The sequence below is a fragment of the Heteronotia binoei genome, chromosome 18 (genome assembly GCF_032191835.1).
Source record: "Heteronotia binoei isolate CCM8104 ecotype False Entrance Well chromosome 18, APGP_CSIRO_Hbin_v1, whole genome shotgun sequence".
Taxonomy (NCBI): Eukaryota; Metazoa; Chordata; class Lepidosauria; order Squamata; family Gekkonidae; genus Heteronotia; species Heteronotia binoei.
Window position 1 is genome coordinate 9,806,919 of NC_083240.1, and position 16,849 is coordinate 9,823,767.

At 47.1% G+C, this 16,849-nt stretch overlaps 1 protein-coding gene across 2 annotated transcripts in view; it reads right to left on the reverse strand.

The window, feature by feature from the left end:
• Positions 1-628: 628 nt before the first annotated feature.
• ACAP3 (ArfGAP with coiled-coil, ankyrin repeat and PH domains 3) overlaps positions 629-16,849 on the reverse strand; it is a 241,085-nt gene continuing 224,864 nt past the window's right edge. For both annotated transcript variants that reach the window (XM_060259262.1, XM_060259261.1), the window contains one exon: positions 629-789. In XM_060259262.1, the coding sequence (XP_060115245.1) occupies positions 683-789 (107 nt within the window). In that variant the 3' untranslated portion in view covers positions 629-682. The remainder of the gene's footprint in view (positions 790-16,849) is intronic.

The following is a 16,849-nucleotide window of genomic DNA, read 5'->3' on the forward strand; positions in this document are numbered from 1 at the left end:
TTCCGGTTTGAGCCCAGAAATGATACCCCAGCACTCTAGGAATCTGCACTTCTCTGCGGCAAACCCCCACAAAAACATATAAATTTTTTTGGGCACCAAATCACAGCTGACTTATAGCAACCTCGTAGGGCTTTCAAGACAACAGAAGTTCAGTGGCGGTTTGCCATTGCCTGCCTCACCCATGTATAAGTTATGTTCAGGTCACAACTGGTTACGAGCGGCTTGCAAAAAACAATGGCAAGGTTGGGTGGACTTATTCCCGAGATTGGGCCAGCCTATCGGCAGACTTTTTGCAGGAGCAGGGAAATGGCCATTTGGTTTTGGTAAGGAATGCAGGGCCGGATCTGAGGGGGAGGGCAGAGGGGGGTGCTTGCCCTGGGCGCCGATGGAGGGGGGGCACCAAATTGGGTATGGAGTCCATTGTATTCTATGGGGCCATAAGACAGAATGGCCCATAAGGGGGCACCATTTTTTAATTTTGTCCCCCCTCAAAAACATGTAGATCCGGTCCTGAAGGAACGGTGTCGAAATTGTAGCCGATCTCGGCCGTGTCGTCCCCATCTTGACCAGTCTGGTTTCAAGAAGTTCAGTCTTCACCTTCCTGTGAGCCATGTGGTATTGACCCAGAGTTCAAAGGCTCTGCCCTCGAGAGACAAAGGGACCGTGCCAGCGGTGGCGGCAACTATCGGTAGGAGTGACTGAAGTGGAGGCTACGGCGATTGAGTTTTTCTGGATTGTTTGACGCCATGTGAGAAAACTCCCGGAAGATGTCGAGATAGGTGGCATCTCCTGTGGAAGAAAGACGAGAGGTGATTGCCAGGTGGACTGTGTTGTGGCTGAAACTAGCTAAGAAGAGGTATTCCCTCCTAATTGGGACAGAAGGGGGGACGCCTCTTCTAAGATGTTGGAGCACCTCTTCCAGGATCTGATGAAGGGAATTTTGACTCTTGAAAGGTTATGCTTCCCAATCTTGTTGGTCTCTTAAGATGCTAGTGGACTTGAGGTTAGCTGATCTACCGTCGATTGACATAGCTAGCCTCTGGAAATCCCTTCTTTGTGTGAGTAAGACAGAACGATTCTTCTATAGGATTGCCAACTCCACACTGGCGGGGAATGTGGGGGTTGCCAGATCCAGGCTGGGGGACGCCTAGAGATTTGGGAATGGTGTCTGGGGAGCACAGGGACCTCAGTGGGATACAGTGTCATCGAGTCCACCTTCCAGAGCCTCCATTTTCTCCAGGGGGACTGATCTCCATAGTCTGGAGATGAGCTGTGATTCCAGGGGATTCTCAGGTCCCACCTGGAGGCTGGCATAACAACCCTAAGATGAAGGAATGTCTCCTAAAACTCCTTCAAACGTGAGAGAGAGAAAAAGGAAACGATCTTTTCTAAGACAAAGGAATAGCCCTTCTAAGATCCTCTCCTACGCATGAGAGAAGGTAAAATACCTCTGATGGCAGCCATTTTTAGAACTTCTTATATTAAAGAAATTAACTTTTAAAAATTGATCACAGAACCTTCCCGATCAAAATGTTATTGATTCTATGAGACGAAAGCTACAGATCGATTTGATCCATTCATCTAAGCTCCACCAACTGAGTCTTTAGCTCAGTTAAAAATATATATTTTTTAAAAAATTAAAGGCTATGTAACTCTGAGCACATGTAGTATGTTTTTCTGTCTCTAATACCGAGATATTAACAACCTCAGTTTTTAAAAGCTCTCAACATTCCAGAGATCTTTCACCAGAGAAGCAATCTTACTTTTGCTCAGATTCAGTAACAAGCTGGGATGCATGGCCAAAAGGATCAAAGCAGGGGGCATTGCCATGGTGTTTGGAGCACGTCAAGGGTTTTTTAAAAATAAGCCGGGCTTTTGCACAGCAAGGCTTCTGATTGGCCACTGGACATTTGATTGACTCTGCCGATTTTTCAAAGCGTTGCTTTGGCAGCAGCTGCCACCAGAGCACGAGGATCTTTGCTGTGTGATCGAAACCAAGCTGTGGCAGCCATTTTGTGGCTGGCTCCGCCTCCTGCAGCAGCCATTTTGTGGCAGCCCCCAAGCGGGCTTCATGTTGGAGGAGTGGGGAATCGAACTCAGTTCTCCAGATTAGAGTCCTGCTGCTCTTAACCGTTACACTACGCTGGCTTTTGTATACAAAGCTAGCACGGGAAAAGGGCTCAAATCGAACCTAGGGCATTCAGCAACTTCCTTAAAATACAAATATGTCTCCTGCAAATAATGACGAAGTAGACTGCAACAAAGTGTGTCGATGGTTGTCTAGTTCAGATGGTTTTCAAGACTAGACAAATTCACAGTAGTCTACCCACAGCTGTTAATCTTGATGGCTAAATAAACGCTCCATCTTCAAAGGCAGTCTGCCTCCAAGTAGCATACGCTGTTCTTATTTCACACCCTGCTAATGTGTGTCATCCTACTTCAGTCTGCACTGTGTTTTGGGATTCAGCACAAATGCAAAATTGGAAGTCTGGTCTTAGCTGGTTTTTTTTTTTTTTTAAAGCATCCTTTAAAGTACCGTTATCGGTCATATGAATTGAAATTTGTAGCAATTTTAGAATACCTCTCGGAAAATAATGTCATTCCGTATGGGAAAGGGCGGAATATAAATCGACCAAATAAATAAATAAATACTTTATATAGGCAAATGCAGGGTTGCCAGCCTCCAGGTGGGGCCTGGAGATCTCCTGCTTTGACAACTGATCTTCAGCTGGCAGAGATCAGCTCCCCTGGAGAAAATGGCTGCTTGGGAGGGCGGACTCTATGGCGTTGCACCATGCTGAGGCCCCTCCCCTCCCCAAACCCCGCCCTCTCCCAGATCCACCCACCAAAGTCCTCAGGTAGTTTCCAACCCAGACCTAGCAACCTTAGGGAAATGACATACATTTAACCATTATGAGCTGTTCAGATACCTAAACGTAAAATGATAATATTGAGTTTAACTGTGCCTATATGTATGTGAATGAGTTTTATTATATTTTTGTTGATAGCTTTCAAGCTGCACGTTTGCTTCTTTGTGTATTAAAAAATTAAAATAAAAATCATTCCCCCCCTTCAAAAAAAATCTTTCTGGCCATTATTGTGTACAGCTAAACTTTAAGGTAGAGGGGTTTGAACCCAAGGGGGGGGGGGGGGGAAGGAGAGGATTTCTAGCAGTTCTACCACCTTTCAAACATATATACATTTCATGAGGATCAGAGAGCTGAGCTTTTGTTGGTGTTTTGGTGAATTTAGGGTGTTTTGGTGAATAATCTCCATGAATTAAATTTTCCCTTTTGTAATAGGGTAGCCAGCTTGGGGTTGAGGAATACTCAGAGATTTTGGGGGTGGAAACCAAGGAAGGTGGCAACCAAAGCAGCCATTTTCTCCAGGGGAACTGATCCCTGTTGCCTGGAGGTCAACTGTAATCCCAGGAGATCTCCAGCCAGCACCTGGGGGTTGGCCACCTTACTTGAAGGACACACACAGCACATTGATGTGGCCTCTTGTGTTTGGTCCCTTAGAAAAAGCTCACTCACACAACCTGGTGGTCTTGCACCACTGGAACTGACCTCTGCTTTTTGTTGTCATGTTGTGCTGGGACGTTCTAAATCAGGGGTGTCAAACTCATTTGTTATGAGGGCCAAATCTGACATAAATGAGACCTTGTCGGGCTGGGCCATATTGGGCCGGGTTGGACCATGTCCCCCCAAAAAGTCATGTCAGACTGGGTCATGTGTATACCTATTTAAGATTAGGTAGCAGAGCCATATACCGTTTTCGCACACAGCTCACCTCGCAGTCACAATCCTGTTCCCTCCGCAGTGTCTGGTCAGATTTCCCACCATCTGCGCTGAAGTTACAGGAAGTGCCACAGCTTTTGCATAGCAAACATAAACCGCTAAAACCCAGTTTACGCTTGCTACGCAAAAGCCACGGCACTTCCTGTAACTCCAGCGCAGATGGTGGGAAATCCGACAGATGCTGCGGAGGAAACAGGATTGTGACTGCGAGGTGAGCTGTGTGCAAAAACGGTAATAAAATTTATAAAGGACACAAACAAAATTAAAAGGTTTTTTTTTTAAAAAAAAAAAAACAACCTTAAAACATGCTTAAAACATTAGCACTCATTGGTCTTAAAGGTGCTTTCTTTGTAGCTCTCCCAGGGGATCCAGGGAACTGGGCAAAGGAAGCTCTGGCTCTTTCCTTCCATCCCCAGGGGAGAGGGAGGAGCCTCAGCCAACAGAAGGAAGAGAGGCTTGGCTCAGTAGCTCTGCTGTGCGATTGAGAGAGCCTGGCAAAGCAAGGTCTGCCTCCCCCCTTCCTCCCCAAGGGAGGAGCCTCAGCCGGTGGAGAAAACTAAGGTTTTGTTCTGTAGTTCCTGTGCGATTAAACAAGTCTTGCAAAGCAAATAGTTATGCAGAAGGAAGCAAGAGAGAGGGAGAAGGAAGCAGATAACAGCCAGTTGCTTGGGGGCCTGATAGGAGCCCTCCAGGGGGGGGGCCTGATTTGGCCCCCAGGCTGCATGTTCGACACCCCTGCTCTAAATGATTGTTTCAGAACATCATCTTGCTTTAAGGGCAATGGTTTTAGAGTGCAGAATTGATTGTATTGTTTATTCGTAAATGTGTTTTTATATGTTGTAACTGCCCTGAGCCTGCCTGCAGGAAGGGCAGGGTAGAAATCCAACAAATCAAATCATCACTCAATCATCTTGTTGACATTGGTTGCATATCTTGTTCAGCTGTTGGGTTTCCAGCTCAGAGTTGGGAAATACCTGGAGATTTGGGGGGGGGGGGGGTGGAGCTTGGGGAGGGCAGGGTGTGAGGAGGGGAGGGACTTCCACGGGTGATAAAGCCATAGGCTCCACCCTCCAAAGCGGCCATTTTCTCCAGGGGAACTGATCTCTGTCGCTGGAGGTTAGTGGTAATAGCAGGAGACTCCAGCCAGCACTTAAGAGGTTATACAGAAAGAGATGGCTATACAGAAAAGCGATATTGTAGCAAAAGGGAAAAAAAAACTGTATAAAAGTAAGAACCGGTGATCCAGGTCTTGGCTTGCTACTCTCTATTGTGCATCAAACAATTTAGTATCAATATTATTGACAGAAAAACACGACACGCTAGATGCCAGATTTGAACAACATTGGCAAACTTACAATAGAAGGTTGATGTTACAGCAACGGATGGCCTAGGGAACTCTCCATTTCATTCGCCTTCTTCAGGCTGCAGTGCACTAGGTAAAGCCTTGAGTTCAATAATGGAATGCCCAGTATTTCCTTCACATTTATATTTAGGCGCTTTCCAGCTTTTACAATTGTTGTATTCAATACTGGGCATTCCATTACTGAATTCAAGGCTTTACCTAGTGTACTGCAGCCTGAAGAAGGCGAATGAAATGGAGAGTTCCCTAGGCCGTCCGTTGGTGCTGCTGTTGCTGTAACATCAACCCTCTATTGCAGGGGTGGCCCACGGTAGCTCTCCAGACGTTTTTTGCCTACAACTCCCATCAGCCCCAGCCAGCATGTCGTGTTTTTCTGTCAATAATATCGATAATAATTTTTTTTGTTTCAAAACATAGCGTGGCAAGCCAAGGCTTGGATCAACAGTTGTTACTTTTATACAGTTTCTACCACTTGGAGGTTGGAAACCCTGTTCAGCTGAGGCCTAAACTGAATCCCCCGTGACTTTGCCTTTTGCAGATCAGCACGCCCTTGTCTCTTAAACAAGCAAGGATATTTCACACGGGGGGCGTGAAAAGAAATAAGGTGGGATAGAAATATTTTAAATAAAGAAATGCAACAAACCATCTCGGAGGTGGGATGTGTCCTTCATTTACATCTCGAGGCTGGGGCATGTGCCCTGTTTTCGAGGGGCAGCCACTAAATGTTCTGTCCAGAGGAAATCAGTAGTCTCAAGGTATGGTGGAAATGGAGCGAAACCCAGGGGACTACTGGCACAGTGAGGAAATTAATTTGAATTCACTGAGGTCCCCCGGGTGATTCACATAAGACTTCATCGGAGACATCTGTCAAATTGGACTCTGATATTTAACAGATTCCCCCTGATGAAGTCTATGCAAAATGGGTAGGGGGATTAAAATTAATCATCCTACGGTGCCAATTATCGCCTGGTTTCTTCTCCATGCTTGGCGTGGGCCTTGTTTTCTTGCTGCACTGTCCAAGCGTTCACAACCCAGCAACTTTGCAGCAGTTTCTAGGCAATGGCAGGATGGAACGGCTGGGAATTTACGCGCACCACCTGAAGTCTTCCGACAAAGAGGACTACCCAAAGGAGTCTCTGAGTGGCTTATAACCTCGTTCCCTTCCTCTCGTTCCCTTCCTTCCAGACACCCTTTGAGGTAGGCGGGGCTGAGAGAGCTCTCAGAGGACTGTGACTGGCCCAAAGTCACCCAGCTGGCTGCATGTGGAGGAGGACTGGGGACTCAAGCCCGGTTCTCCCTGATTAGAGTCTGCCGCTCTTAACCACGACACCAAACTGGCTCTCTCTTTTTAAAACGAGGAGGGACGGTGGCTCAGTGGTAGAGCATCTGCTTGGGAAGCAGAAGGTCCCAGGTTCAATCCCCGGCATCTCCAACTAAAAAAGGGTCCAGGCAAATAGGCGTGAAAAACCTCAGCTTGAGACCCTGGAGAGCCGCTGCCAGTCTGAGAAGACAATACTGACTTTGATGGACCAAAGGTCTGATTCGGTATAAGGCAGCTTCATATGTTCAAAAAATGACGCACCCCTTTCTGACAATGGGAGTCCACAAAGACTGCCACAACAAACATTTAGCCCTTGACAAATGCCTTATTCCAGGGGTCCTCAATGTGGTGACACAGGACAATTTTGTGCTTTCGAGCACAGCTTCCCCATTTATTTATTTATTTATTTCTACCAGCGTCTAACCCACCCTTCGCTGCACTGCAAACCCCTCCCGGGCTTTCCCAGCTGCGTAGGACAGATTGTTACAGAGCAAACAGACACAGCAGGTGAGAGGTAAGGAAGGCCCTTCAATCATTTCGGGGTCTGGGGCACCGCGCTGGGAATAGTGGGGTTAAAAGCGGGTCATTACATCTGACTACAACATGCTCCCTCGAAGCTGTGGAGTCTTGCGAGCGAAAATTCTATTTGGGGAGCCACTGACATTAAAGTAGGAGGCGGGCAGCCATGCCGGCCTGAAGTAGGGTTGCCAATCCCCAGGTGGGGGCAGGGGATCCCCCGGTTTGGAGACCCTCCCCCTGCTTTAGGGTCGTCAGAAAGCGGGGGGAGGGTGGAAATGTCTGCTGGGAACTCTGTTATTCCCTATGGAGATTTATTCCCATAGAAAATCATGGAGAATTGATCTGCGGGTATCTGGGGCTCTGGGGGGGGCTGTTTTTTGAGGTAGAAGCACCAAATTTTCAGTATAGCATTTAGTGCCTCTCCCAAACATACCCCCCAAGCTTCAAAAAGATTGGACCAGGGGGTCCAATTCTATGAGCCCCAAAAAGAAGGTGCCCTCTATCCTTCATTATTTCCTATGGAAGGAAGGAATTGAAAAGGTGTGCCGTCCCTTTAAATGTGATGGCCAGAACTCCCTTTGGAGTTCAATGATGCTTGTCACAGCCTTGATCTTGGCTCCACCCCTAATGTCTCCTGGCTCCACCCCCAAAGTCTCCTGGCTCCACCCCCAAAGTCCCCAGATATCTCTTGAGTTGGACTTGGCAACCCTAGCCTGAAGCAATAGAATAAAATAGGAATCTGGGAGCACCTTTAATACCAACAAAGTTTTATTCAGGATGTATATTTTCGTATGCACGCACGCTTCTTCAGAACAGGAATGGGGCACAGTGAGCAAAGCTACTTACAGCTGGCCGGCAGGGGTTAAGAATCCAAAGTGGTACGAAGTTAGAATCCAATAGCAAAATAGTGAAATTAACAAATTGAAAGAACATTTCAGTATGCATTCCTAGGAGAGCTTACATTCTGAATAAAATTCTGTTGGTCTTCAAGGTGCTTTGTTCTATTGCTCCAGATCAACATGGCTTAGGGTTGCCAATCCCCAGGTGGGGGCAGGGGATCCCCCAGTATGGAGGCCCTCCCCCCGCTTCAGGGTCGGCAGAAAGCAGGGGGAGGGGAGGGAAATGTCTGCTGGGAACTCTGTTATTCCCTAGGGAGATTGATTCCCATAGAAAATCATGGAGAATTGATCCACGGGTATCTGGGGAGCTGTTATTTTGGGTAGAGGCACCAAATTTTCAGTATAACATCTAGTGCCTATCCCCAAAATACCCACCAAGTTTCAAAAAGATTGGACCAGGGGGTCCAATTCTATGAGCCCAAAAAGAAGGTGCCCCTATCCTTCATTATTTCCTATGGAAGGAAGGAATTGAAAAGGTGTGCCGTCCCTTTAAATGTGATGGCCAGAACTCTCTTTGGAGTTCAATTATGCTTGTCACAGCCTCGATCTTGGCTCCAACCCTAATGTCTCCTGGCTCCACCCCCAAAGTCTCCTGGCTCCACCCCCAAAGTCCCCAGATATTTCTTGAATTGGACTTGGCAACCCTAACATGGCTGCCCAGCTGGATCTATATTTATATGGCATTAAAATGGTGAGGGACTACATCAATTCGTTTGCTCCAGGGTAATTACTCCTGAGCGAAGACAAAAACGGGTGAGCCGGAGGCTAAAAAACGGTGAGCTTGCTCACACTAACTCAGCTTAGAAGGAACACTGGTTGGAAGGTATCAGCTGGTAGAGTTAACACAGAAAAACAAGAGACATATATAGTAAGAGGCAAAGGAGAAAGAGACAGACAGACAAGTTTCATCTAGATTTTTATTAACGGTGTTTCAAGAGACAATAGTAGGAAGGGGGGAAAGGGGTGGGCAGTAAGACATCAGAGCAGCAGAAACCGTTGAGTAGGTTTTTCTCTGTGTGTGTGTGTATGCGCAGACTGATAAGTTTCTTCTTTGTTTTGTTTTTTTGTAAAATCATACAAAGATAAGAATGTACAGTTTTCGGCTCCAAAGGTACACTCAGTAAAGATTGAACAGGCAAAAGTGGAATGAACAAGAAAGAGAAAGTTGGTTTTTTAAAAAAATAGTGTTACAAAGATTGTACTGAAAGCAGGCAGAACGTGACAGAAGAGGAGTTAATTAGTTGGAATGTATTTACAGACAGCCATCGGTCCCCGATGTGGCAGCAGTCTTCCCATCTGACTCCCCCAATTTCCCCCTGAATTTACATAATGCGTTAGTGGCTTCGAGTTGATCTATGCGTTTGGCAAGAGGGAAAAAATGACAATGTGGAAGAGTCCTTGAACTTCAAAAGGCAGGTGGAGGGAACTCCTAGTTGGAATGTTTCCCCCATGTAATCTCTTCCTTGCAAGCAGAAAACTAACCCACCAGGGAGTGGACTAGGCCTAGTCTTCCTGATTTCTTCCTGATATGCATGCAAGGGGTTATCAACACACACAAACACACACTCACAATGACCAATTCCACACTAGCCTTTGTCCTGGCCCAAATTCGCACTGGACCTTTAATCCTGGCTTAGCCCTGTCCACGAGCTGACATTCTACACTAAAATCATAGAATCATAAACCTTTTTCGCACACAGCTCACCTCGGAGTCACGTCCCTCTTCACCGCGCAGCGTCTGGTCGGATTTCCCACCATCTGCGCCGAAGCAGCAGGAAGAGCCGCAACTTCTGCGTCGCAAACGGAAATCGCTAAAACCCAGTCTCAGTTTGCAACGGAGAAACCACGGCTCTTCCTGCTGCTCTGGAGCAGATGCTGGGAAATCCGACCAGACGCTGCGCAGTCAAGAGGGACGTGACTCCGAGGTGAGCAGTGTGCGAAAACTGTTACAGAGTCGGTTTCTCTGATTCTAGTGTAGAATGTCAGTTTGGAGACAGGGCTAAAGCAGGATTAAAGGCCTAGTGCGAAATTGGTCTTGCTGGTTTCACTCTCGACTCTCGAGTTTGAGGGGGGCAAGGAGCAAGCAGGGAACACACAGCAGATGGCAGTGCGGGATCCAAAAAAAAAGAGCCATGTTGAGGAGCCCCCCCACAGAAGGGAAGAAAGTGCTAAGTGCAGAATCGGGCCAAATATCTATACAGAGAGAGGGAGGGAGGGAGAGGGAGAGATGAACATTAGCTCATCTGGGAGAGGGCTAGGCTAGGACCTTGGTTCCTGACATGCTGGTTTTCTGTATGCAAAGAGGTGTGCCCAGAGAGAGAGAGAGAGAGGGAGATTTTTCAGATAGCTCCCTGCATGTAGGGCAACTAGCTCAAGAGAGAGAGGTTATACATACAGGGAAGAATGGAAAACTGAGCTCTCCCATTTGCCTTCTGAAGCGGCAGGATTCAAGGCAGATCGCACCATGGGATTTTTTTTTTGCCGACCACATAGCTCAGCTCTGAGACACGGTGAAAAGGACCCTCTTTCTCCAGTGCTGTTTTGATAGGAAGTGAGAGAGCCCCAGACAGCAGGCGTAGAGATGTCTGCCCTTTGCTTAGAATTATATGTTCTCATGCTGCCACTATAAATCTCAGGAGAAGAGGCCCGACATGACAACATAAATGGATGACACGTACTCTTTGGGAAATGGAGGGAGAGGTGAGAAAGAGAATCAGCCACCTAAGCTATGGAGGACGGTCAGAAATATTCCAGCCCTCCCTGAAGGTGCTCTCCTATGGGGCCTGAAGGCTATCAGCTGTCAAATGGGGTCAGCTTGTGCACTGAAATTTCACTGATATCCTATTGGGCTTGAATGTCCCTTGTTTCAGACTCCATTGATTTATGAGGCTCTTTTTGGTAAGCTTTTGGAGGATTGGCTACATCAGGGGGTGTGGCCTAATATGCAAAGGAGCTCCTGTTAGAATTCCACCCCTGGTGAGGATGTCGCGAAATCGTAGCCCAAACAAAAGGCCTATCACATGGCAACCTTGTTGCTGGACTGTACCACATACAAGTGGGCAATCTCAGGGTTAACCTTCCTCCACCACAAAACAACCCTGCATTTAGAAAGCCAGTATATTCTGGAGAAGGCCAGGCTTTAGCCTTCCTCCCCAACATCCAAGCAGCTGCGTTCAGAGGGTTTTTCAAACATGAGGAGCAGGGGTGGGATTCTAGCAGGAGCTCCTTTGCGTATTAGGCCGCACACCCCTGATGTAGCCAATCCTCCTGGAGCTTACAAGGCTCTTCTTTGTAAGCTCCAGGAGGATTGGCTACAGCAGGGGTGTGTGGCCTAATATGAAAAGGAGCTCCTGCTAGAATTCCACCCCCGATGAGGAGAGTTGTACAGAACCTGGCCCCTGGTTTCCAGGTTGCTCCCCCCCCCCCTTTTGTGGTTTCTGAGCTGCAGCTGCAGGGAATGTTTCCAACATCTTTGCTTTTAAAAAGAAAGGTCGTCCCCTGTGCAAGCAGCGGGTCGTTTCCGACCCTTGGGGTGACGTTACATCAGGACGTTTTCTCGATAGACTTTTACGGGGTGGTTTGCCATTGCCTTCCCCAATCTTTGCTTTTAGGACAGCACAAGTCCTGCGTACACCCAGATGCAGATGGCTGCTGTTGGGTATGTGGATTCATGCTTACGCTCCTTCACCAGTGTTCCTGCCTGGCTCATTGGAGCCTTGAGGACCGGGCTTGAGGACTCTAGAACAATGGGCTCCAAATCCCCTACTGCCCTGGCCAATCAGAAGCCCCCTGCTGCTTCAAATGATCCAATGGCGTTCTAGCGCGGGTTGGCCACATTGGCCGAGTCAGGCAGTCTTCTTTAGCTACTGGTTACCATGCTGTAACTCAATCAAGAGCTACGATTACTGCAACCGCGTCTCCTCCATGCATTGAACCCACTATATTATAGCTTCCATGTTCTTAAATGGCAAGCAAGCGGTATAGCAGCAAGGGTTCCCTTCAAAAGGTTTTGCATCTGCATGCAGATTCTGCCGCTATTCTTAGGGCCTTTCTGTATTTTCATTTCCCTCATTTGTGTGTTCCTGCCCCTCCCCCAAGTTCCAAATGTGTTTGGTTCCCCCTAGTGCCTAATTCTATATTACACTGCTTTATGTTCAGCATATCTCCCTGCAGATTAGAACTGAAGATCTTTATGTTGGACAGAAACGAATGTAATCTTGAATCGACCACTAGGGGGAGCAAAACACTTGTGGAACAGACCTCCCCCCCCCACACACACACACACACACCAAGCAAGGTATGCTCAAGCAAGGAAAATTAGAATGTAGGAAAGCCCTTAATGGGATATACTTCAGTATGTGCGTCAAAATGATGTCTGTTAGTGTGCATGGGATGCATCTCTGAGTATCAGGGCTTTTTTTTGTAGCAGGAACTCCTTTGCAAATTAGGCCATACACCCCTGATGTAGCCAATCCTCCTGGAGCTTATAGTAGGTCCTGTAAGAAGAGCACTGTAAGCTCTTGGAGGATTGGCTACATCAGGGGCGTGTGGCCTAATTTGCAAAGGAGTTCCTGCTACAAAAAAAGCTCTGCTGAGCATGTATCCCAATGATGCCATAACATCTATTGTGTTCTGTGAGATGCACATCCAAAGGCAGATGCTTATTTTTAATGGGATGTGCCAAATGCACTTCAGCAGCGTCCATGAGCCTCGTGGGGCAGAGTGGTAAAGCTGCAATACTGCAGTCCGAGCTCTCTGCTCGTGACATGAGTTCGATCCTGGCAAGAAGCTGGGTTCAGGTAGCCGGCTCCAGGTTGACTCAGCCTTCCATCCTTCCGAGGTTGGTAAAATGAGTACCCAGCTTGCTGGGGGGAAAGTATAGATGACTGGGGAAGGCAATGGCAAACTACCCTATGAAAAAGTCTGTCGTGATGCAACGTCACCGCAGAGTTGGAAACGACTGCTGCTTGCACAGGGGACTACCTTGTTTGTTTGTTTTTTTAGTGTCCATTACTTTTACAAGGATGTGGATTCAGTGGCGTATGCCTGTTCTTTCATGCTCTAGTTACGTTACAAAAGCACGTGCGCTGCCAGCTATTGAAAATTTTGGGTAGTGCAGTAGCTTTTGGATAATTTTGGATACTGCAGCATTTTGGAAACTGCAGCCAGAAAGGGTATAAGCCCAGGCATAGTTTTACCCTGGTTTCTTCAATGCACAAGAGCAGCAGTGTGTTTATGCGCCCTGGTGATGTCCTGGGAACGGCCTCTTACTAGAAATTAACAGCTTTGCTGCAGTTCTCAGCCTGCCTCTCTTTCTGATTGTGAAGGCCAGATCTCCACATTTTCCATTTTGCTCTTTGGCTTCCAACGAGGGTTCCCAATCCCCAGGTGGGGGCAGGGGATTCCCTCGTTTGGAAGTCCTCCCCCCCACTTCAGGGTCATCAGAAAGGGGGGGGGGACGTCTGCCGGGCACACCATATTCCCTATGGAGACCGATTCCCATAGGGAATAATGGGGAATCAATCCACTCTGGGAGGGCTGTTTTTTGAGGTAGAGGTACCAAATTTTCAGAATGGCATGTGGTGCCTCTCCTCCAAACACCCTCCAAGTTTCAAAAAGATCAGATCAGGGGGTTCAATTCTATGAGCCCCGAAAGAAGGTGCCCCTACCCTTCATTATTTCCAGTGGCGGGAAGGCATTTTAAAAGGTGTGCGGTCCACCCCCCAAAGTTTCCTGGCTCCGCCCCCAAAGTTCCCAGATATTTCTTGAATTGGACTTGGCAACCCTACTTCCAGCCAAGACGAATTAATGTGTCCTTCCGGAGCTTCCTAACTATGCAACTCGTCCATAGTTAGTGATTGAATAAGTACACCCCTATGTGAGCCTGGCCTGGAAATGTATTTGTGGGAACCATGTCCGAGGGTGGCACCAGCAGGAAAACAATGGTCTGGGCTTTTTTTTTGTAGCAGAAACTCCTTTGCATATTAGGCCACACACCCCTGATGTAGCCAATCTCCAAGAGCTTCCAGGGCTCTTAGTACAGGGCCTACTGTAAGCTCCAGGACTGGCTACATCAAGGGGGTGTGGCCTAATATACAAAGGAGTCCCTGCTACAAAAACAAAAAACCCTGGTCAGCAGTATGTCTGAACACATCCCTAGTTCTGGAGGCCTCGCTTTGAAAAAGGATGCGGGCAGAATGGAGCAGCTGCGGAGAGCAACAAAGATGATCAGTGGTCTGGGGACCAAGCCCTAGGAACAGGGGTGGGATTCTAGCAGGAGCTCCTTGGCATATTAGGCCACACACCCCCCTGATGTAGCCCAATCCTCCAAGAGCTTACAAGGCTCTTTTTTGTAAGCTCTTGGAGGATTGGCTACATCAGGGGGGTCTGGCCTAATATGCAAAGGAGCTCCTGCTAGAATTCCGCCCCTGCCTAGGAGGAAAGTCCGATTTGGGAATGATCCTTCCTGAGAAGAGGAGGTGGAGCTGGGGAGGGGGGGGGACATGATTGCTCTCTTGAAGCATTTGAAAAGCGGTCACTTAGAGGAGGGCACGGAGTTGATCCTATTGGCCAGAAGAGGGCAGGCCTTGCAATAATGGGTTTAAATTGTGGGCAGAAAAGTACCAGCTAAATAATGGTCGGGGGGTGGTGGAATTATGGCAGGAGTAGCTGAGCAGTGGAATTGGCTGCCTAGGGAGGTGGTTAGCTCCCCCTTTCTGGCAGTCTTGAAGCAGCAGCTGGACAAACACTTGTCAGGGATGCTCTAGGCTGATCCTGCATGGAGCCGGGGGGGGGGGGGGGGGGGTTGGACTAGATGGCCTCTATAGCCCCTTCCAACACTATGATTCTAGGAAGCATCATGAATCACAGTCTTTATGTTAAACGCTCCAAAGTGCATGGAGTCTTCCATCCACAGAAGGTCTGGAGGGGGACAGGCTGTCATCCAATTTCTAAGAAAACAGCACATAATAGTGTGGTGCTTCTTCAATCGCTCTTGCTTCTCCCCCACCCACCAACTCCTTCCCCCCTCGTATATATCACATGCGCTGCGTCCTCCCCTGCACAAATGCTCCTGCCCCACACGTGTTCATTGTCAGCTTAACCAATGGTGAAACCCAAACAAATTTGCCTTTGGATGAGAGCGGAGGCCATTTTTATTTTTTGTCACATGTATACACGCCCCAGACTGGCCCACAATGAGACCCAGTGTGGTGTAAGGCCTATAAAGAACACTCGGAAGAGTGTGCCCGGAGGCTGGCAACTAGAGTGAGATCCACGGATAGAAGCAGCAAGGAGAGAAGCTAAGCCTCCGTATATACTGTCTAGCTACTACTAATAAGAATTTCTTAATCAAGTACAGACGATAGAAATAGAAAAATCCGAAATACCTATTATTAAATCACAATATGCATTCATACAAAAACACCAGGTAATTTCCCATCAAGGTTTCAATTCTTAATGACAACGAAACTCTGGATCACTATTAGCCACAGTATATATGTCACTGTGTCACACAGTGGCCAATATGTGTGTGTGTGTGTGTGTGTGTGTAGATGTGTGTTTGTGTATATATGTATGTATGCACACACACACACACATATATTGGCCACTGTGTGACACAGAGTATTGGGAGTAGATGGGCCATTGGCCTGATCCAACATGGCTTCTCTTATGTTCTTATGTGACACAGAGTGTTGGACTGGATGGGCTATTGGCCTGATCTAAAGACATATAAGATTGTCTAAACTGGCAGAACCAGCGCTATAATAGTTTTATTACTGCCAGATATATTTATATATATATAGTGTAATGTAAATTATGTATTTTAACTTAACTGACTGGTTTTTATATGTTTAATTTTAATTGTTAAATTTAAAGTTTTATTATTTATGTTAACGTGTAAATTGTTGTTAGCCGCCCTGAGCCACCTAGGCGGGGAGGGCGGGATAGAAATAAAAGTTATTATTAATATTATTATTATCTAACATGGCTTCTCTTATGTTCTTATGTGACACAGAGTGTTGGACTGGATGGGCCATTGACCTGATCCAACATGGCTTCTCTTATGTTCTTAAAAAAAATTTTTTCAACAGTGATCCAGAGTTTAGTTGTCGTTAAGAATTGAAACCTTGATGGGAACTGTAAGAGTTGGAAACATTGGATCCGCTGGAAGTGCACTGACATTTATTAAAGCTTGGATAAAGCCCTTTTGGGTGAAAGCGAGGTCTAAACGTCCCAGGAGGCCCGTTTAGCTTGCGCAGCCTGCACAGAGAATATTGGAAATTATAGCACATTGAAGAACCTTCTTTCGAACTGGAGCATATTTTTCTACGTCCTGAAGTTTGTCTTAATACCTACATAAAGTGGGAGAAGTGAACAGTCAGCCTGGGAAGAAAAGGGACCGAACTTACATGTTGAATTATGAACTGTATGAGAATTGACTGCTGCTTTCCCTTTAAAATGTACTGTCCTGTTGGTATTTTTGTATGAATGCATATTGTGATTTAATAACAGAGATTTAAGATTTTTCTATTTCTATATGTACTTGGTTAAGAAATTCTTATTAGTAGTAGCTAGACAATATGCATGGAGTAGGGTTGCCAATCCCCAGGTGGGAGCAGGGGATCCCCCGGTATGGAGGCCCTCCCCCCGCTTCAGGGTCATCAGAAAGTGGGGGGAGGGGAGGGAAATGTCTGCTGGGAACTCTATTATTCCCTATGGAGATTTATCCCCATAGAAAATCATGGAAATTTGATCTGCGGGTATCTGGGGCTCTGGGAGGGCTGATTTTTGGGGTAGAGGCACCAAATTTTCAGTATAGCATCTAGTGCCTCTCCCCAAAATACCCTCCAAGTTTCAGGGGGTCCAATTCTGTGAGCCCCAAAAGAAGGTGCCCCTATCCTTCATGATTTCCTATGGAAGGAAGGAATTGAAAAGGTGTGCCGTCCCT